Genomic DNA, 20,719 nt, shown 5'->3' on the forward strand with positions numbered 1-20,719 from the left:
AAGATGAACTACTTTACGTGTTTTACGTACATTTGGGTGGTGATTCTTTGACTTATAAGAGCAGATACTGTTGTAGAGTCCCTATAATTAGTACTAAATAATAATACTTTGATTGGTAAGTAATTATTTTCATCTGTTTGTGTATATAATTTTTATTATAGGGTTTTTTGTTTGTTTTGTTTGTTTGTTTTTTAATTTAATTTTATTATTATTATTTATTTATTTATCTTGTGAAATTTGGTGAAGAAATGTAACCGGATGCATGCGTAGTTATTGTTGGGACATTTGCTCCTGTTCGCTCTGTTCTGTGATCATGGCTGCACCGGACCACACCAGCCATGTTTGCTAATTTAAAACCCAAAGGTTAGGGGAATAGTTGTTTATTATTTATCGCCTTGCCATCTTCACGCGCACATCCGTTAAGAAGAAGGTTTAGAGACACCTGCGCCTTCGGGACCCGAGGACTGAAAGGTCGGAGCCGCTTTTAGAGAAATATCGGGGAAACTTTGGAAGGTGGAAGTGTGGGAGGATCGTGATGCTCTGTGAAAATTGTCTGTGCTCGCAGCGTAAACAATGTAACTTCATCTGGCTGCTAGCTAACGTTAGCCCGTGAACAAAAGGGGAGCACGCCTCCATCTGTTAACTAGCGAGGCTGATGAGGGAGTTAATGTTGGTCATTACCGGCAGACCGGTGGATATTTATTTCATTCGCGAAGCTCTCTATCGCTGATGGGCATCATGGATCCAACACAGCGTGGTTACGGTACCTGCTACCCGGCTATGAGCTAACATCGCAACGCTTGCTCTGGATAAACGTAAAGAATGCTATTAAGTTAGCTACGTAGCTAGCGTCTGTTAGCTAGGCTCTTTTGTGATGATTTAGCTAAATAACCTTGGGGCTGAAGCGGGGTGGGTTTTTGCACGGGCTTTCAGGTTAAAATAAACACTTTGAAGGGCTTCTTGAAGAGTTGAACTTCTATCTAACAGCATCAGTGGTTAGCGCAGTTGACCCCCAGTTGTATAAATGAGGGTTTGTTCATTTGAGAGCGCAGCTAGCGCGATAAGCTAGCGCCTGCTATTGCAACGGCCTTACTGAATTAGGAAATCAAGTATCCTGGAGGGCTATTTATGCATTGCAGGGAGCTGTTAATCGGAGAGTGGCGTGGAAAGCAATTCTCCAGGCCTCACAGTGTGAAATATTATTGCTCCCATTGTTATTGTGCCGAGGCCGCCGGGTCTTGAGACTGTTTGTGTCTGGGTCGTACATTTATCACTGAGAACCTGAAGAGCCTGAGCTCGTGTTAGCAGCAGCAGCGCCTCATCAGCGGTAATGATAAGCTTCTATCGTAATATCCCGTTTGTCCATTACACTCGCTAGGGCCTGGCATCTGCTGTTGCTGGCTGCGACATTTTGACGGTTGTTGTTGGAGCGAAATGGTGCTGCCTGTCACAAGCCGCAGCTGCCAGAATCACCGAGGATAGACATTTCGTGGAGGAAATGGCACGCATTACGTAGCGTCGACTGCCTTCAAAAGTGCACGAAAAGAAGCGAAAATGAATTAAATAATGCGTTTGTGAGCCATTTAGTGATGCAAATCCTCACGCAACTAACCCTTACTCAGGAACCGCACCGCTTCCACACATCAAAATGTAGATTAACATTAGGTATTAAACTGAATGAATGTATTTAATTATTTAATTTTTTCTTTTTCAGATGGACTCAAATAATCATTTCAACTATGGCACTCACTCCTCAGCAAACTCAGGACTGAAACTCTCCTCAGGGGATTCTCTTTATACTAACGGGTCCTCCATGAGTTTTCCTCAGCAGGGGAAGAGTGAGTATTTTTGCACAGTAGAATAAAATGAGACTTGATGTAAAAGTGGGTGTGCGTTTAGCCAGAGGCCTGTACTACGGAGCAGGATTAGGGTCTCACTGGGGTAATTTCAGGGTTAACCCTGGGTTTTCATTGGTATGAAGGTGGTTCACTTCTTGCCTGGGTACATCACCATGGTAACTTATGGTGGAGAAGTTTATGTTCATGATAAGAGATCAACAGGCATGAAATCACCACCTACAGACCAATCAGTTTTCCAAGGGAAAAAAGTCTGTCTTCTTCTGGAACAGCCCATAGGCAGGTAGTATAGGAGGATCTACAGGTTTTAGAGACTGTCTGTCTGAAATTTTAGTCTTTATCTGATGAACATCAATCAAAAAACACAGTCCCCCCACCCCCATTTGGTGCAGGTTTATTGTTCTGTAAGCCTTAATATAGTGATATGATACTCAAACAAAGCACCTAAGATATGTGCTTGCTGACATTTGGAGAAAAAAAAAATTTGCAAGTAGGCTAAGCACCCTGACCGGTTTTCATTTTTTTGTGTTTGTTCTTTACTTTCTCTTAAAACACTTTTTAATCACTGGTGTTGCATTTGAAAGAGTAAAGCTTAAAGTGTCTTAATCACATCTAAACATTAATTTAATGGAATATACAGTCATAAGTCAGATTCTTCCACGTGTAATGACAGAACTGTAATATTGATAAGCCTGGTAACTTGCACAGAATTTTTTCTGGCTTTCCAGGCTTGCTTTCAATAGTCCAGATGTTTTTAAATATATTGGCGCTTTTTTGCTGTCGTACTTAAAGTGCACACATGCTCATACAGTGTTTTTAATACCATCCTTTATCTCTAACACACTTATGCTTTCACCTTATACTGTGGGTTAAAGCTGTCAGTGGTTTTAAATATGTAAGTTTCCAATATTACAGTTTTTCTTTCTAACATCAGTTGCTCAGCTGCCAGTAGGCCTGTACATGAATGCTACCATCGCCACCCCTTTTATGTAAATGCACTCATGGTTAGATTGGGAAACCCTGGGTTGACTTATCAAGTTAGTAACCACCTACATCTGACCACTTGCCTGATTGGATAAGTCTGAAGCCAGAAAAGGAAATGAAGTCCTGGGTATGTTGAAATTGCTTTGTAGTACAGGTCCCAGATCTCACTGACTCAGTGACAAATTTTTACCACTGCAACTTTTTTCAACTTGTATTTCTGTGTAACAGATTTGAATGGCGAAATGAATGTGAATGGCGTCACTACTGTACTCGGATCCAGTGTGCCTGGTTCCCACCCACCATCGGCTCCTTATCCACACTTGAGCAACCACCACCAGAGCAGTGTGGGCTATGACTACTTGTGGGGAGGGCATCCTCAGTATAGCCCAGCTATGGGTAACTCTCCTGGGCATGGGATGCATCAGAAGCAGTCTACACCTGGGATGATTCAGCCTCAGTCACAGCACCACTTCCAGGGTCATGGACAGTACCAGCTGAATGGGGGGATTGAAAGCTCCCATCAGCCCCCTGTGGCAGGCCCGGCGAACATCCCTCTCACAGGGAATCAGTACTGGAACAGGAGTAACCCTGGACCACAGCAGATGAGTTATAATTCCCATGGCATGTATGGGACCTACCAGAGTCAAGCACATCCTGGGATTACACCACAACAGCATCACCAGCAGCAGTCCTTACAGGCACCCCCTCATCAGACATCACAACACTTCCATTCCTCCCACCCTCACACACACCATCGTCACCAGCAGCACCAGCAGCCACAGCATTACGGCATCATGCCGAATGGGATGCCGTACTACCAGCATCAGCCCCAGCACCCGTCCCTGTCTTCACCCCAGCAGCAGCAGCCACCACCACAGCAAACTCAACCACAAGGCCAGGCTCAGATGATGCCCCCAGCTGCTCAGAATTTCACTCCTCCACGTGGCAGCCCGCAGCACCACAGCTTAGGCAGAGGGAGCACCAGCAGCCCTCTGCCTGTGGGGATGTCCTCAGCACAACTGATGTCACCATCAGCTGTACAGGATAGTGGATCTCCCAAGGGCCACAGCAGGGAACGAAGCCCCCACTCTAGCAGTGTGGGAATCTCCTCTCCGATGCAAGGTGACCCCTAAACATGTTTTTGTGTGTCTCCATTTTTTTTTTATAAAGATAAAATATTACCTTTGTGCCTGGAATTAGTTCTACATTTCTTTGATTTTCCCCATTTATTCAAACTCTTCTCTGTATAGTTCATGTCCTTATTTTAATGCTATCAGTTGACTGGTGCAAGTCATTTAGTCTTATTTCTCTGTGGCGCCTTTGATTTGACATAGTGATAGCTGATAATCATTCTAGAATGTGGCACTTCCATGCTGTGATGGTTTAATATATTTGTTTAAAATAAAAATGTTAAATCTGAAACAGCTGACAGGCCTAACAGGTTTGAAGTTCATTGACTAATTACTAGTTCATTAGTTGCTGGAGGTGAATTGATTACTTGACCAGAAGAAACAGCTACTGTTTTGTCTTAAATTTTATTTTATTTTTGTAATCAGAGAGCCAAATTAGACAAAATGAGAGAAATTAATGGGTCACCTTTTAATTTAATAATGTGATGGATTTCACTCTGTTATAGTGAAAATAATAATTAAAATGATCAGCAGTTTAATTCATGGTAACAAATAAATTATTTGCAATCCTAATTATACATGAGTGTCCAGTATGGCGTGGCTGTGGCTCCGGAGGTAGAGCAGGTCATCTACTAATTGGAAGGTTGGTGGTTTGAGCCAGACTGCATGCCTAAGTATTCTTGGGCAAGATAGTGAACCCAGAGTTGCTCCTGATGTGTTCATCAGAGTGTGATTGTGTGTGTGAATCTTAGATAGAGAGCACTTAGATGTGGAAAGTGCTTGTATGAGTGTGTGTGTGTGTGTGTGAGAATGGGTGAATGGGACATGCTGTATAAAGCGCTTTGAGTGCTCATGTAGAGTAGAAAAGCTCTATATAAGAACCAGTATTTTTTACCAGTATTGGGTCCATCCCATTGGCATTGCTTATTAGTGGAGACAGTGCCATTATGTAACCAGCAGGTGCCAATGTTTGACTATGTGCTGAATTATTTGTTACAGAGATGCTTTGCTAAGGGCACCTAATGTCTGGTTTAAAATATCATATTATTTTTTACAATTACAGCATCTGTGTTCATTTTGAGAATGACAGCCATGTGTTTCAGTGTACAAAAGTCTCGCAGTTTATCATAGTATTAACAATTGTATTTTTTTGTTTGTTTTTCCCTTCTCTTTTAGGGCATACGAGGGAAACTGTCAGGGAGGTAGACACAAGCTATAACGGCAGCGATAGGTCACCTGTTGCCCAGAGGCTACCCAAGACTGATAGTCACCAGTCCAAATCTCCTGCTGCTCATGTGGGTCCTCTGAGTGATTATAGTCAGCATTCTGAACAGCCAGCCACTCAGCGCCCAGAAATGTCTTCCCCAGTTCGAGATCCTTCTGTTAACCCACCTTCTCAGTCTCAGCTCTCTGTGGCTACATCAAATGCATCTGTTTCTTTAACAAAGTCCTCAACACCACCTCAGGTGTCTGCAGCTCCTGCTTTCTCTGGATCTCCTACATCTCTACCTGGACCCACTATAGTTTCATCCCCTGATGTAGAATCTACTTCGCCACAAATCTCAACACCTCCCTGTGTGTCCTTTGCCCCATCTCCAATACCTGCTCCCAGACTCTCTTCTCCTCCCCTGATGGTGCAAGGCATCAGGCCTCCCCCTCCTGCTGTGAGTGATTTATCTCCTGCAGGATCCAAGCATCTGTCAGTGGAATCCTCTTCCCCCTCATCACTTCCTGTATCACCTTCAAAGCTGTCTACACCCCTTCCTTCAACTGATAGTTTGTCTAGATGTGCAGCTGTTTCTTCAGGGTCTCCAGTCTCTTCTTCACTGGAGTCTGTGTTTCATCAAAAGCCTCCTACAGCTTCTGGACTTCCTGTACAACAGTCTTCTCCTGCCCTAGTGTCTGTGTCTTCTTACTCTGCACCCAACTCATTGCTTGAGAGGCAGGTGGTTCAAGAGTCCAAGCCACCTTCAATGCTTCCACGTTTCTCTGATACGCCTGGAGGCCAGCATGAAAAGCCTGGACCCCCAAAATTGATTTCTGACTCCGTGGGTGCCAATTCCTCATCTTGTGGTTTAGCTCCATCTCAGATGTCTTTATTTGGACCTTCAACCTTAACACCTCCTGGCCCTTGCTCAGTAACATCTGTATCCCCCTCATCAGTGGCAAAAACTCCGTCACTTGGCAGTAAACCTGGTGAACCAGCATCCACACCACAGGGTCAGAAATACACTCCTCAAGCTGTTGACGCGGGTCTTTCCATTGCTTCTGCAGCATCATCACCACCAGGGGGCATGAATTTGCCATCTCTCACAGATCGTGTAAGTCCTACAGTCAGACCTCTGTCTACCCTACCTCTTCTAACCACTCAAGCCTCCAGGACTGCACCCTTGCCCAGCCCTCCTGCCTTGGTGTCTGTGCCTCCTGCAATAGGTACATCTTCTGGATTGGTCCAAAGTTCTGACTTTGAGCGGCATCCTCCTAACGCCACTCCTTGTGTGCTTAAGCAGTCACCTTACAAGTCTGAGCACCATGGCCATTGTGAGGATAGGAAAGCACTGGCTGATAAAATAAATGAAAAATTAGAGGAACACCTCCCTCAGGTTGATTCAGGCCTGGTAAGGATGTCACAGGTGGAAGCAACTGAGGGTCATAAATCTGACAGTCATCCACCCAAATCCCTCTCTGAGCTTCCCGGAAAACCTTTACAAACCACAGTTGATCCTGATCAAAAGCCCAAGAATGGACAAACAGATTCTGAAAATCACCACATGCCAAGCAGTGTTGTCTGGGGGGCAGAGGACTGTACCATAGAGCAGACTCCTCTCAGAAAGTCTCCACAGCTTAATAGGACAAGCTTTGCTAACTCTTCACATCCAGCCTCCCAATATGATGGCAATTCAACATGCGACACTCCCTCTAGAATCAGTGTCTGCTCTACCTTAGAAAAGACCTCTCTTTTAGGTGGTGATAGTTCATACATAGATGACTCAACTCATTTTGACAACAGCTTTCACCTGAAACAGGGCACTTCTCAGTTTGACAACACTTCCCATGCTGAAGAGGAACCATCTAGTACATTTGACACCTCTGCAGATAGCAGCTTTTCTGTGGAGGACTCCAGAGACAACACATTAGACTCCACTAGGGAAGGGGAAATCTCAGAAGCAGAAGAAACCAGGAACAGCTGCGAAATTACAGGAGAATCTGTGCTAGAGTCTTCTCTAGACAACACCTCTCAGACTGAAGAGCCTCCTGTTGACTCGAGTGGTGTGTCCAACTTGCACTCATTTGTGTCACCTCAGCAAGGTACATTTATTTTGTTTCTGATCATTGAAACTAACATGGAATAATTTGACAGTTATCAGTTTAAAAACTAGGGTATATTTTTCTTTATAGCAGTTACTTAGTCTTAAACTCTGTTCATCCTCAGAACCTGAAGCAGGCTGGGATCCCAGAGGACATGATACACCAGACTCATCTGGAGGCATTAATATTAAAACTGCTGATGACACAATGACACCACCAAGTTTCAAGATGAGAGATGAGAACTTCATTGCTTTCAGTACCCCAGCACAGAGCCCTGCTGTACACCCACTCCAACAAGTAACTGATCAGACTTTGTCAGCTGCCGGAGGACATCTGAAAACCCCAGGGAAACCACGCAAACCTCGCACTACAAAGGCAATATGGATTAAACCTGCAGGTATTTTAACAGTCTGACTTCCAACAGAATGCTGCTCTAACAGAGTATTAGATTTTACTTTAACATAATGTTTTCCCTTTTGTGTTAAGCTCCAGAGGAGGTCCAGCTGAAGCCACGGGGTCGAACCCCAAAGGTGGAGAAGATGAAGACTAATGAACAGGGAGGGACTAGTGTAGAGCCAGCTAAGGGCAGAAAGAGGAAGAAGTCTTTGAAGGTCGATACACAAGAATCATCGGGTATATCTGGGGAGGCTGGGCCTTCCGTAGAAGAGGTTGATCCAATAACAGCCACGATTGATGCTGTGCTGGCCAATGCTTCATCTGTCAGCACAGCAGTCGATAAATCCAGGAAGATGAAGGGAGTCAAGAAACAAGACCAAGAGGGGCATAAGAAACAAGATGCTGAAACAGCTGCTGATGATGTAGATGACGACAGCTCCACTGCAGGTAATGAAATGGGAAATGAAGTGAAAGCTTACAATCACCATTTAAGAGTTTGATTGTAATCCTGGTTGCATGTGGTTTTTTTCGGAACAGGTGAATCTAACAGAAGAAGGGTTGCAACAGAGGAGCAGGTCCAGTTCCCACTCCTGCACGGGTAAAGTGCACTTTCACTCTTTATTGAGGTTTTAAATTAGACAAATCCAATCAGAACTTTTGACATAAACAAATTCTGAAGTCAACACAGTTAAATATGCACATAAAAAAAACAGTTGTTTGAATTTGGTGGGCATAACTGAAGGTGCCATGTATCAGTGGATGTGGACTTTTTTTTTTTAACTAAACTGCAATAAAAATCACTCTTTGCTGAAGGTGTAATAACTGATGTCAAGCTAAGTTATTATGAAAACTTCTTCATAACACTGTAAATTTCTCAGTGAATTTTGGTCCATACTCACCAAGTTGTGAAATAAAAGTGGTAATTTATTAGCCTGTCATTCTGTTTCTAAACAAACAGTAATGCCCATAGTTTTTATGATGAAGGCGCATGCTCCCCAGTGCAACATTGTGACAAAAACCTCCATGGCTCAAACAAATAAGCAAAGTCAGACTTGTATCTGGAACTTTAGTACGATAAATTCATTGTTTAAATATTCTTGTAACGGGGCTTGTTGACAACAATTAAAAGAATATGATATGAAAGAATGATATTCAAGGATTCAAGGTTTTTTATTTGCCATTTGTGCATTAACCAAGGTCTAGGCACATTGGAATTTTTTTTTGTTTTTTGCGCAGGGCTCTCTCGTTGACTAACCAAGTATAAAAATAGAGCAATAAGTATAAGATATAGAACAAAAATATAGAAATTAAAAGCGATATAGAAATAGACAATATAGAAGTTAAAAATCTCAATGGCAGAATATCAAAACAACTGTTGAAACTATATACAATAAGAGTTAGAAAGTTTAGAGGACAAAAATACAGAAATTAAAAAACAATATATAAATAGACAATAGAGAAATTAAAAATCTCAATGGCAGAATATCAAAACTGTTGAAACTATATACAATAAGAAGTAGAAAGTAAAAAGTATAGAGGTGTATATATTATAAATTATGGGGCACTGTACAAAGGATGGTGATATGTGCGGAGAGGACAGTGGTTGGTGACAGTAATAAATAATAATAAATAGACTGGTACTGGGACTGTTTTGGGGGGGACAGAGAGAGAGACAGGGATTCTGTGGGAGTATTGCATTGGTACTTGTCAACATTGTAACGGCAATCTGTTTTAACTGTAGCTGGAAGAGGGAGATTCGTGTGAGGAAGGTGGAGAACCGGATGAAGGGTGAAACTTGGTACTACACTCCTTGTGGAAGGAGGATGAAGCAGTTTCCAGAAATCGTCAAGGTGAATTTTCCTCAGTTAAAAATGAACATTAAAAGGTTCTCTGAAACTTTTAAAACCAGTGTCTTATAACTTATTGTCTTATGTTAAAATTGTCATTTTTGTCTCGTGCTTCTCTGGCCATGTCATCATTACATCATCCAGTACTTGAAGAAACACACAGATAGTGTGGTCACACGAGAACACTTCAGTTTCAGCCCACGCATGCCTGTTGGAGACTTTTATGAAGAGAGAGAAACTCCAGAGGTCTGTGCATTTTTACATTTTTGACTATTACAAATGAATTTAAATCATTAATGGTTAAACTCCAGCTATTGCAAATGTATCATAAATATATAGAAAACATTTTTGGAAAGTCTGCTTTTTCTGTTTTACAGGGTATGAAGTGGGTCCTTCTAGCTAATGAGGAAGTTCCTTCTATGATCATGGCCATCACTGGTCGGCGTGGTCGACCTCCAAACCCTGATAAAGAAAAACCTCGCAGGGTTCGTGGGCTGAAGGGAGGACAGGTCCGTCGCCCCGGTAGACCTCCCAAACCCAAGATGATTGATTTCCTTAGCAAAGTTGATGCTAAGCTGCTGAAGCGACTTGAAGCCAAGGGTAAGAGAAGAAGTTGGGTGTAATGGCTTTGCTTGTTAGGCAAACTCAACCCACCTACTGTGGCTAATTCTTTGCATTCCCTTTGTTTAAAAATAGAAGCTCTCACAGAGGAGGAAAAGGAGAAACTAGCAAAAATCAAAAAGAAAATGAAAAGAAAGGTATGTAATCAAGATTTGATCAAATGTTGATCTGTTTTATACTGTTCACATCTCATCCTGATTTTGTTTGTGCTGTTTATTTTTAGGCACGAATGAAGAGAAGGGAGGATGCAAAGATTAAGAAAATGAAAGAGGAAAAAAAGAGAGCCAAGGTAAAGGAAAAAAAAAACTTAAAAATCATGTCCTCAGCACCACGTCTTTATCACCTCCACCTGTTCATCATTTCCCTTTTAATTTTCAGCTTGAGCAAGAAGTCCAGCACCTAGAAGTGAAGGCTGAACCAACCAACCCATCAGCCCCACAGGTTACACAGCCAGCATCAGAATCTGCTGCAGAGCCCAAGCATCCTGGCCGCAGGAGGTCTGTCAAGGTTGAGGTCACCCCACCAATTCAGCAGACGGACATGGACAAGTTAGGCCCGGGTAAGAGGGTGCTAGGTGCTCGGAGTAAAGCCAAGGCCCTGGCTAAAGCTCAAGCGGAGGCAGAGGCTGCAGCTCAGGCTGTTCTGGCTGCTAAGAGGGCAGCAGAGCGGAGAGCACAGGCCCAGCGACGAATGGAAGAGAGGAAGAGGCAGCAGTTAATAGCTGAAGAGTTGAAGAAGCCCACAGAGGATATGTGTCTCACTGATCACAAAGTGAGTTTTCATTTAAACCCAATTTATTTGTTTTCTGAGCCAAAACCGATTCCAGTTTTGTCACGATCATGACCTTTGAACTTTGTTTCCACCAGCCCCTGCCAGAGCTGTCCCGTATTCCTGGTGTGGTTCTTTCTGGAACAGCTTTTGCACACTGTCTGGCTGTGGTAGAGTTCTTACAGGGTTATGGAAAGGTGATTGGTCTCAATATACCCAAGGACATTCCCAGCCTTTCTACCCTGCAGGAAGGTCTCTTGGGCCTGGGTGACAGCCAAGGAGAGCTGCAGGATCTACTGATTAAGCTGGTGGAGGCTGCACTACATGATCCAGGCCTACCATCGTACTATCAGGTGAGTATGATACACTTCAAGCATTCTGCTTATCTATAAAATTCATCAAGTGATTGTAAAACTTGTTAATCTGTATTTTGTCTAATTTCCTAATTCTCCAATCTTCAGTCAGTAAAGATCCTTGGAGAAAAGCTGGTTGAGTTGGAGCTGACCCGCAGCACAGTTTCAGAAGTACTTCGCATCTTTTTGGAATCTCATGGCTATGAAACAGAAGTGTGCAACATACTGAGGACCAAACCCTTTCACGCCCTGCCTCCTGACACCAAGGCAGCCATCCTGGGTTTCCTTGTGGAAGAGCTTAACAGCAGCAACATTGTGACTAGGTATGTCCAAGATGATTTTTAAAAAAAAAAATTTTTTTTTGTTTCAAGACTGCTCAATTGCTACTTTCCCACCGCCGAGGTTCCGGAGCCGGAGCAAGTTCCTGTGCCGATCCCAATGAACCGGCGAAACGCTTAAGAATGGGCTCGCGTTCCCACCGCGTTTCTGTGAACTGCTCCTTTACGTATGAGTGTGGGCGGGTCCTCGTCTGGACACGGAAGCTGAAGCGCACAAACGTGGGAGAACACGCTCTCCTTTCTTGTGCTGCAAATACGTTTTACGGTCCAAACCAAACTACTGCAGCATCTGTGTGCAGCACAGAGGTAAACACAGACAGCGATTAGAGCAAGACGACATGTACGCACTTTGTGTCCTTTTTATCTGTGATATGAACTGATATAAAGCAGCAAGTTCAGCCTTAGAGCCCAACCTAATTCACAGCCGTGAAAATCGCTTCGCCTTTCTCATGTAATACACATGTAATATGGTAGAAAACTTGATGTTGAGACGGCAGAGTCATGCCCCTCTGCCGCTTTCGGCACGGGTTCCTGGTTTCAGACCAGCTAGTTTGCAGGGCCGGAATTGAACCCGTTTTTCGGCCGAGCACCGAGTGTTTCGGCGGTGGAAAACCCGCCTAATGGTTCAATTCATGGCTCCGGCTCCGGAACCCTGTTGGTGGGAAAGAGGCTAATGAGAATTTTAACTGAAACATTGATCTTACTTTGTTTTTTTTTTTTTAATTACAGTGATATTGACAACACAGTGGAAAACATGACAGCCTACAGGAAGAACAAGTGGATCATTGAGGGGAAACTCCGCAAGTAAGATCATGTTTTTAAATACAGTGATTTCTCAGTTCTGCTACATAACAAAGCCTTATGATATTTTGGTCTTGATTGTCTTCCCCCTGCCAGACTGAAGGCGGTGCTAGCGCGTCGTACAGGACGCTCGGAGGAAGAGCTGTGTTTTGAAGAGAGGAGGCGCAGTGCCAGAGTAGCTGAGGAGGAGAACCTCAGCCTTGAGGAGAGTGGTCTAATCCTTGAAAGAGGAAACCGGCGTGCACGCAAGGAAGAACCTAAACTCAGTGATGTATGTTTCAGCTATACTGTTTAAGCTACAACAAGATCACTTGTATGTTTGAAACTAATTTAACTCCTCCTTTGCTACAGAGTGAAAGCCCTACCAATGCTAGCATTCCAGAGCTTGAAAGGCAGATAGATAAGCTAACCAAGGTAAACCTGATATAACATAGGCACAGTGCTGTATACATCTTTGTTACTTAATATTAAATATTTCTTTGGCCTTAATCCTCCACAGCGCCAAGTGTTTTTCCGTAAAAAGCTGCTACAGTCATCTCATTCCATGCGGGCCATATTGCTGGGGCAGGACCGTTACCGGCGCAGATACTTGGCCCTACCTCACCTTGGAGGAGTTCTTGTCGAGGGTCCTGAAGAGCTGCTGAGTGAGTCTGAGAGGAAATCTAAATTTTTAGACTTTACAAACCTTTGGCTTGTTGAGCTTCACATTAACTTTTCCTTACTATTCTATCTTGCAGCTTCTGCAGAAGTCCTTATAGCAGAGGTGCCTGTCACCTTCCTTAAAAAAGAGCCCAAAAGGGAGCCCAAAGTTGAGGAAACTCCCATGCCAACCACTCCTCCTCCTACTCTACCTTCACCTCCATCTTCTGCCACCATAGGCCAGACCCAAACTTTCTCTGCGGAGGAGGAGGACCCCCTTCCAGGCACTGCATCTCTCATGAGCAGGCCAAGAGGACGTGGACGCCCTCGAAAAATCAAACCTGAAGTTGAGCTTCACCTCCGCACAGCAAAAATCCGCCGCCGGCGTAGAAGTAGCATCAGGTCCCGGGGTGAAGAAAGGCCAGGATCACCAAATAGTGGCATACAAGACCTCACACAAGCGGCTTTCCAGAGCTGGCTCAGCCAGTCACAAGAAGCAGTGATGAATGGCACATGCTCATCAGCAGTGGAAGCTCCAGAAGGTAATCGACCAGAGGAGAGTGTTAAGGAGATGGCAGAAAAGCAGGGACAGTGGTTCAACCTGCTTCCCAAACAACCATGTGATGATAACTCTTTGACTGAGCCCCAGGTGCCCACCTCACCCAGCTCACCGCCTAAACTCCTCCCCCAGATCCCAAGTGCTCTGCCTGCACTTGCTGCTCCACTCGTGCAGGTTTGCCACCAGAATAATAACAATAAATATGTATATTAATGTTACAGTAATGCATAGTCTGTATAATGTGGAAGTAAATAATAATTTCCTCCTCCTCCTCCTCAGCCGGACCCACTCTTGCCTTGCCTAACTCCTGCTAACCCTGTGACTCCAGCAGCACTAGCACCACAGGACATTCCCCCTATGGACCCTGCTTGTGCTGTCCCTGCCAGTTCTCCACCAACAAACCCTCACCTTCTTCCAACTCCAAACCCCCCAGTTCCAACTACTCCTGCCACACCTGCCAGACCAGGTCGCAGGCGAAGAAGAGGCAGCAGAGGCAGTAGTCCCGCCCGCAGAGGGCCTCGTGGAGCTGCAGCGAAACGCCGCGGACGCCCACCAAACTCAGTTTTCCAGGAGCTTGAACAGCAGTACTTCACACAGCTGGTGGTCAAGCCTATACCAGCATGTAAGTACTAAGATGGATCTGTTTTTCCTTTAAATTGATTTGAATATGCAGGCAGAATTTTATGGCCTTCCTGTTTTCCAGGTGTGTTTGTTTTCTTTATTCATGTGTTTAATGTACAGTGTAACTTTCAGAATAATGTTTTTGTTTGTTTGTTTTCTTTCCCCTCCAGCAATGGTGCGTGGCTGGTGGTGGATCAATACTCCAGAGGAACTGTATAGCACCTTGCAGGCCCTCCATCCAAGGGGCATCAGGGAGAAGGTGCTCCATAAGCATTTAGCCAAACACATGGAGAGCCTGGCTGAGATGTGCACCAAACCAATCACCGGTGAATGTTGTTAATAACTGGATCATTATGAGTTTGTCTATAATTGTTTCATATTTGTTCTCATTACAAATTTTCTCATGCAATTAGACCCAATATTTGAGTTGAAGGTAGAGGAGAAGGATGCACTGCTGGAGGCTCTGCAGCAGCCCTGGCAAGTGCAGGAGAAAGCAATGGAGACGGATCTCAGTGCTCTACAGTGGGTGGAGGACCTGGAACAGCGGGTCATTGCTGCTGATCTCCATTTGAAGGTACAAAATCACAAATAAAACTAAATGAAACAGAACCTTTCAGTATTCTTAAAGCTTTAAATAGAAATGGATTGTGATTCAAATAAAATTAAAGCAGGAAATATTTGCACAAGGAAAATGACAAGTGACAATAAATGCACTTGTAGATTTTTGAAGTAATTAAGCCTTTAATGCCAGGTGATGACTGCTGAAGCGCCAGTTCCCTGCCATTAATAGTCAAAAAACAGCTGATTAAGACATAGTGTATCAGCGCCGAGTCAGCTGATCAAAGTTCCTTTGATCAGCTGACTCGGCGCTGATACACTATGTCTTTACCGTAACTCTGCAACAGTTTGTCCTATCGGAAAAATTCAAATGGTTCCTGAAAGCTCAGAAGTTGCACTTCACAGTCATATAGGGGTGTTATGGTATTTGCTGCCGGAAGTCCATGAACGGCGGCACTTTTGAAGTACGCTGTGTCGCGTTCGACACATTTGGACGTATAAGGTTAAACTAATTTTATTTGAATTTTTATTTTATTTTATTTATTTTTTAAGGCACCTCCTCAGAGCGCTATGAATGATGCTGAAACAAACACAGAGACACCGATGGCAGAATTTCAGGTAACCATTAAAACACAAATTTCCTTCGCTCACAAAGTTCTTTCGCTTACTGATACTTAAATCCCTCTCATCTTTGTCTCCTTTAAGCCCTACACAATCCCAGATCCAGACTCCACACGTGATGACCTCCAATACTACGAACATGATACCGACCCACGTGATGACTGGATTGTGCGAACCAAGAAGGAGTGGTCTGGCTTGCCTCGAATTGCCACACACCCGCTGGACCTGGCCGTGCTGCGACTGGCCAACCTTGAGCGAAACATCGAGAGACGCTACCTGAAGGAGCCGCTCTGGAACCCCGCTGAAGTGATGCGCCTCGCTCCTCTCACCCCTACACCTGGAGAGGAGCATCCCATGGATGTCATTAGGTGAGAAGAACAGCCTGGAAATGGGCTAAGTGTGTTCTAGTTTTTCATATGGTAAGCTTGTTTTTTACTAATTTTCATTTGTTCCAGTCTGGAAAGCGAAATCACTTCTCGACTGCGGACATGGCGTCAGGCTTTAGACCGCTGCCGTAGTGCTCCCCAGCTCTGTCTGTGTTTACTTCAGTTGGAAAAGGCCATTGCTTGGGAGAGATCTGTGACTAAAGTGGTAAGGAATCTTACAAGTCCCTAGTTGGATTTAATTTCACTAGATTCTTCTTGAGCCCTAGTACTTTTATGGACAAATACAGGACACAAAATATCAACAGAAATGTCAGATTTGTGATTGTGAGCCTTCTCTGTAATCGCTCTCTTTTTAAAGACATGCCAGGTTTGCAAGAAGGGAGACAATGATGAGTGCCTGCTGCTGTGTGACAGCTGTGATCGGGGCTGCCACATGTACTGCTTGAGGCCCAAAATTACCCAGGTGCCAGAGGGAGACTGGTTTTGTCCCACTTGTGTCGCTAAGGTCAGAACCCCTCCTGTGATTCTTGACTTTATATTGAGTAACGGCAGCGCCTCTGATGGCTGCAAGGCCGCAGACACTTATCTCTCTTGGATGGGTGTTCTGGAACGCCATTTCGTTATATGTTTGACATATAATGACAATAAATTGATTCTGAGCAAGACCTGGAGCCAGTTTGTAAGAGTGTTTCCCTGAAAAGAGATATGCTCTTTTGTTGCAGGAGGAATGCGATTTAGTGCACTTGTCCAAAAAGCGCACCAGGGTGAAGAAGAGAAGATATGAAGATGAGAGTTCTGAAGATGAGGTGATAACACGACGCAGTGGTGGAATGACAACACGACACAAAGACATGGCGGCACCTTCCTCATCTTCCCGTCACTCTGGAGAAGGAGGCAGCGCTAAACGGCGCCGCATGACAACACGCAACCAACCTGACCTCACCTTCTGCGAGTAAGTCCTACCTGCCATCAGTTTACTAACTCTACATGACATGATTTGAAAGTCTTCTGAGTGTTTTGACAGTTAGATTGCAGGGGATCCTTCTTAATGCTTAAATTTAATTTCCTGCCAGGATCATTCTAATGGAGATGGAGGCTCATGCAGATGCCTGGCCGTTCCTTGAACCCGTCAATCCCCGACTAGTGCCAGGCTATCGCAGAATCATCAAGAACCCCATGGACTTCCTCACCATGAGAGAAAGACTGTTACAGGGAGGGTAAGTGCTGATTCTGCTGCGCTTCTCATTAATGCACAGTAGCTCAGGGTTCACTGCATTGCAGTTTGCCTGAAAAAAGATGGAAGTCTTTTGCTCTATTATTTTTCTGTTCTTGCAAAGAAGATGCCAGAACAAAATGTAAAACTACAAGCCTTTAAATTTTTACTTATGATGGTGTCAGTTAAGCTGCTCTTACTTGACATGGTTCAATCATTTCTATTTCTCAGGTGTTTTTTTGTTTTTTTTTTTTCTTCTGATTTTGTTGCCTTCTTGGTCTCCAGCACTTGGCTGATTTTTCTCTTTTTCAGTGTCTTGTTAAATTCTATACAGCAACTCTAAAACAAAAAATGCATTTTTCATTTCCTGCTAATCCGTCCCTTTTTAAAAGCTCTTTTTTTTCCCTCCCTGTTCTTCGTCCTCATTTCAGGTACCTCAGCTGTGAGGAGTTTGCTGCAGATGCTCAGTTGGTCTTCAACAACTGTGAGCTCTTCAATGAAGACACGTCGGAGGTGGGAATGGCAGGACATTCAATGAGGCGTTTCTTTGAGAGCCGCTGGGCGGAGTTCTACTCAAATAAGGACAAATAGGAGCCTATGACGATCCCCCCCACCCCACCCAATGGTGGGGCTGTAGACTGTTGGTGCTTTCACCGTCCCAGTCGCGCACTCTCCATTACTGCTAAGACTGTCTGGAGTTCTTTCCAGTTGTGTGTATTCTCTCATGTATAGATATATATGTATAGATTTTGGCTATCTGTCTGTTATTGTTTCCTCTACGGCCTAATCTTTTCTAAGGGCCCACAGCTGAACTGGCTTGAACTTGTACCCATTCCCCATCACAGAGAGCAAGAACGAGTCTCTGTTCACCTTCCATTGTTCCGTGTCTCGTCATCTTCACCTCAGCACCATATCTTTTTGTTAGTGTTCTCCTGTCATGTCCTTTCACGAGCCCCATGTCGTAGCAAGGCCTTCGGTCAAGCCCTGCTGTGGGCTGATGACACGGTCTCAGGCCCTGAGTATTTTGGCCCTCAGACTCACACTGAAGGCCAGGGACTGATCACACTATTGCAGCTTTCATGCTGGATACTGGACCTGCTTAGCGCCACTCGACGACTAAACGGATCGAAACTCTTCAGAGCTTGGGCCATTTCTAACCTGTTCATTGGAAATGTAATGTAATGTGGTCTTATGCCTAGAAGTAATTTTTTTGCTCAATATATTTTTTATTATATATTCTATATATAAATATATATAAAGATTACAATAGCTGGGATTATTTAATAGCAATAGCTTGTAGTGAATGTGTACAGATTACCTTATAGAGATGTCTAGATGATTTATGAAAAGGCCAGTTAAACTAAAAGGAATCTGTTTTTGGACTGTCATGAGTAGACATTGTATAACCTCCACTTAAAGTCTTGCACGCACACATAAACACTTTTCACCACCACACACAAACATGCACACAGTCTCAAACACATACCCACCTCCTGCTGCTGTGTGAAAGACACTGGTTTCTGAAACTGGAGGATTTTTAGTGTTGGTCGGTTAGTCGGTCAATCAGTCTTAGACTATTTATTTCACTTTCCTGTCTGATAAGAGTAAATATTCAGCTAGCTACACCTGATCTGTGTCTCTGACTGTGTGCAACCAAAAGGATGCCACTGTAATTTTAGCACTTCTTAAATAGTCCGTTTATGAGAACAAAATGAAAGTTTGCTCTTACACTGTAGTCATGATGGACAGGACTGAATTCTCTCTTGCGCGCGATCTCACACACACACACACACACACCTGTTTGTAGCTTGTCTGACCACATAAAAAACCTCTAAAAGGCTACAATAGACTAAAATACTCTCATTTTAAAGACTAGAATTGCAAAGGAGTTGATAATGAAGTGCTGGGCACATAACTGCCTGGTTTTCAATCTTACATTCCTTTTATTGATATAAATTGTTTTTTTTTTTTGTGCTGTACAAGGGCCAATGTACAATGTTGCACGGCATGGTTGGTGTGCTATGAAAGTGACAGGATGACTCCACAGTCTGGGTTTTATTTAAACTTGTTTCTTACACTGAACTCAACACCGCTGATAGGAAATAAACGTGGATGTTCCCTATTACACTTAAAGGGACAGTGGGGTTTTTTTTTTTTTTTTCAAAAAAGGAAAAAAAAAAAAAAAAGACAAAAACCAAACGTGGTGTTAAGTGACTTTTAATAATGTACAGTTTTGGTGACTTTAAATTTGTTCCTTTATATTTTTAGGACCAATTCATCATTTTTAAGAGGAGGTATTACAAGACTCTGTTGTATTAAGGTGATGTAACACGTGTGCATCTGTAGAATGTACTGTGAGTTGAATAAAGAACCACATCTAGTAGAAAGTATTTATTTTCTCTATTTCTCTTTTGCTCTTTCTCTGCATAAATTTATATCTGGATGCTTCCTTCTGTACTCTGTCCCTCCCTGTCTCCCCAGATTTTGGATTACCTTCAGCTGCTTCCATTTTTATCCCAGTGTTAGATTTCATGTAATCTGGAAAAATGACCCATTATCTGTGGATATGTTTGGCTATTTAACTTCAGCTTTAAGACTAACTTTGAATTTTGGAGGTAGAGTAAGAACCATGTTTATGTTTTTCAAATCATTTCTGAGCAGTTCTTTGCTGTAACGCTTGGGAAGGCCGCTGCGATCTGGTTGGGCCCCCTTTTTCCTTTAGAATTGCCTTAATTCTCTGGCAGAGGTTCAGCAAGGTGCTGGAAACATTCCTCTGAGATTTTGGTGCATATTGATATGATAGCATCACACAGTTGCTGCAGATTTGTCAGCATGATTAGAATCTCCAGGAACAACACATCCCAAAGGTGCTCTATTGGATTGACATCTAGTGACTGCGGAGCCAATTTGAGTGCAGTTTCCTGTTCTTAGCTGACAGGAGTGGCCCCCGGTATGGTCTGCTGCTGTTGTAGCCCATCTGCTTCATGGTTTGATGTGTTAAGCGTTCAGAGCTGCTCTTTGCATACCTTGATTGTAATGAGGGACTCTTCCCTTCCTATCAGCTCAAAGCAGTCTGGGTATTCTCTGACCTCTGGCATCAGCAAAGCATTTTCACTGCAGCACATTGGATATTGGATTTTATTATTGGACCAGTAATGCCCAGCTATTGCATATGCTTGTATTCTGGTTCAGCAAGTTACAGAAATTAATTAATTTGCTCCTAATTTTTTTTTTTGCTCTATTTTCCCATGTGTACAGTGCATGGATTTATACTGTACAACTATTTCCTTGTGGACTCCCTGACACAATGTGAACTGCATGCCATTCAATTCAAGGTTAAATATTTGGAATCTGTTATGTTAAAACATTTCTGCCTCATCATTTGTAGTTACTTTTACTGTAACATTAACACCAGTGTTTGTAATGTGTGCTGAAAGGCTTGTTCATATTATTCGTTCTTAAATACCGGGGGATTCACCAAACTTCTTGAAAAGAGAGAGCCATGTTGTAAAGTCTGCTTTCCTCCTACATGTGTACACACAACAAGCACATGCCATGTAAAAGTGAAGACGAGCTTGTAACCGCCAAAGCGTGGCTAAGTATTTGGGCAGGACTGTGCAGCTCCCTGGAGAGGCCTGTCTGAAGCACATGCTGCTGGAAACATCCTGCCATCAGGCCCAGCTGCTCTGCAGTGGAAGAGAACCAAGTTCAGTAAACAC

The 20,719-nt window shown here is 43.5% G+C and overlaps 1 protein-coding gene across 1 annotated transcript; it reads left to right on the forward strand.

Moving 5' to 3' along the window:
* Positions 1-320: 320 nt before the first annotated feature.
* On the forward strand, positions 321-19,390 carry baz2a (bromodomain adjacent to zinc finger domain, 2A). Its single transcript, XM_030732881.1, has 30 exons — positions 321-471; positions 1,715-1,838; positions 3,069-3,962; positions 5,147-7,279; positions 7,404-7,676; positions 7,766-8,122; positions 8,213-8,273; positions 9,417-9,525; positions 9,667-9,768; positions 9,900-10,122; positions 10,219-10,280; positions 10,367-10,432; positions 10,522-10,914; positions 11,010-11,264; positions 11,373-11,587; positions 12,332-12,406; positions 12,500-12,674; positions 12,755-12,817; positions 12,903-13,047; positions 13,141-13,775; positions 13,881-14,223; positions 14,393-14,548; positions 14,636-14,796; positions 15,333-15,398; positions 15,486-15,769; positions 15,857-15,992; positions 16,146-16,292; positions 16,510-16,739; positions 16,861-17,004; positions 17,432-19,390. The coding sequence occupies exons 2-30, from the start codon at positions 1,715-1,717 to the stop codon at positions 17,589-17,591; spliced, it is 8,187 nt and encodes a 2,728-aa protein (XP_030588741.1). The 5' UTR covers positions 321-471; the 3' UTR covers positions 17,592-19,390.
* Positions 19,391-20,719: the final 1,329 nt, after the last annotated feature.

Source organism: Archocentrus centrarchus, chromosome 7, assembly GCF_007364275.1.
Source record: "Archocentrus centrarchus isolate MPI-CPG fArcCen1 chromosome 7, fArcCen1, whole genome shotgun sequence".
NCBI lineage: Eukaryota > Metazoa > Chordata > Actinopteri > Cichliformes > Cichlidae > Archocentrus > Archocentrus centrarchus.

Excerpts from the sequence above, each read along its gene's own strand:
- baz2a (XM_030732881.1), top strand. The coding sequence starts at position 1,715 with ATGGACTCAAATAATCATTTCAACTATGGCACTCACTCCTCAGCAAAC. Across the intron at positions 14,224-14,392 it reads GGTCAAGCCTATACCAGCAT|CAATGGTGCGTGGCTGGTGG; the intron begins GTAAGTACTAAG and ends TTTCCCCTCCAG. Across the intron at positions 14,797-15,332 it reads CTGCTGATCTCCATTTGAAG|GCACCTCCTCAGAGCGCTAT; the intron begins GTACAAAATCAC and ends TTATTTTTTAAG.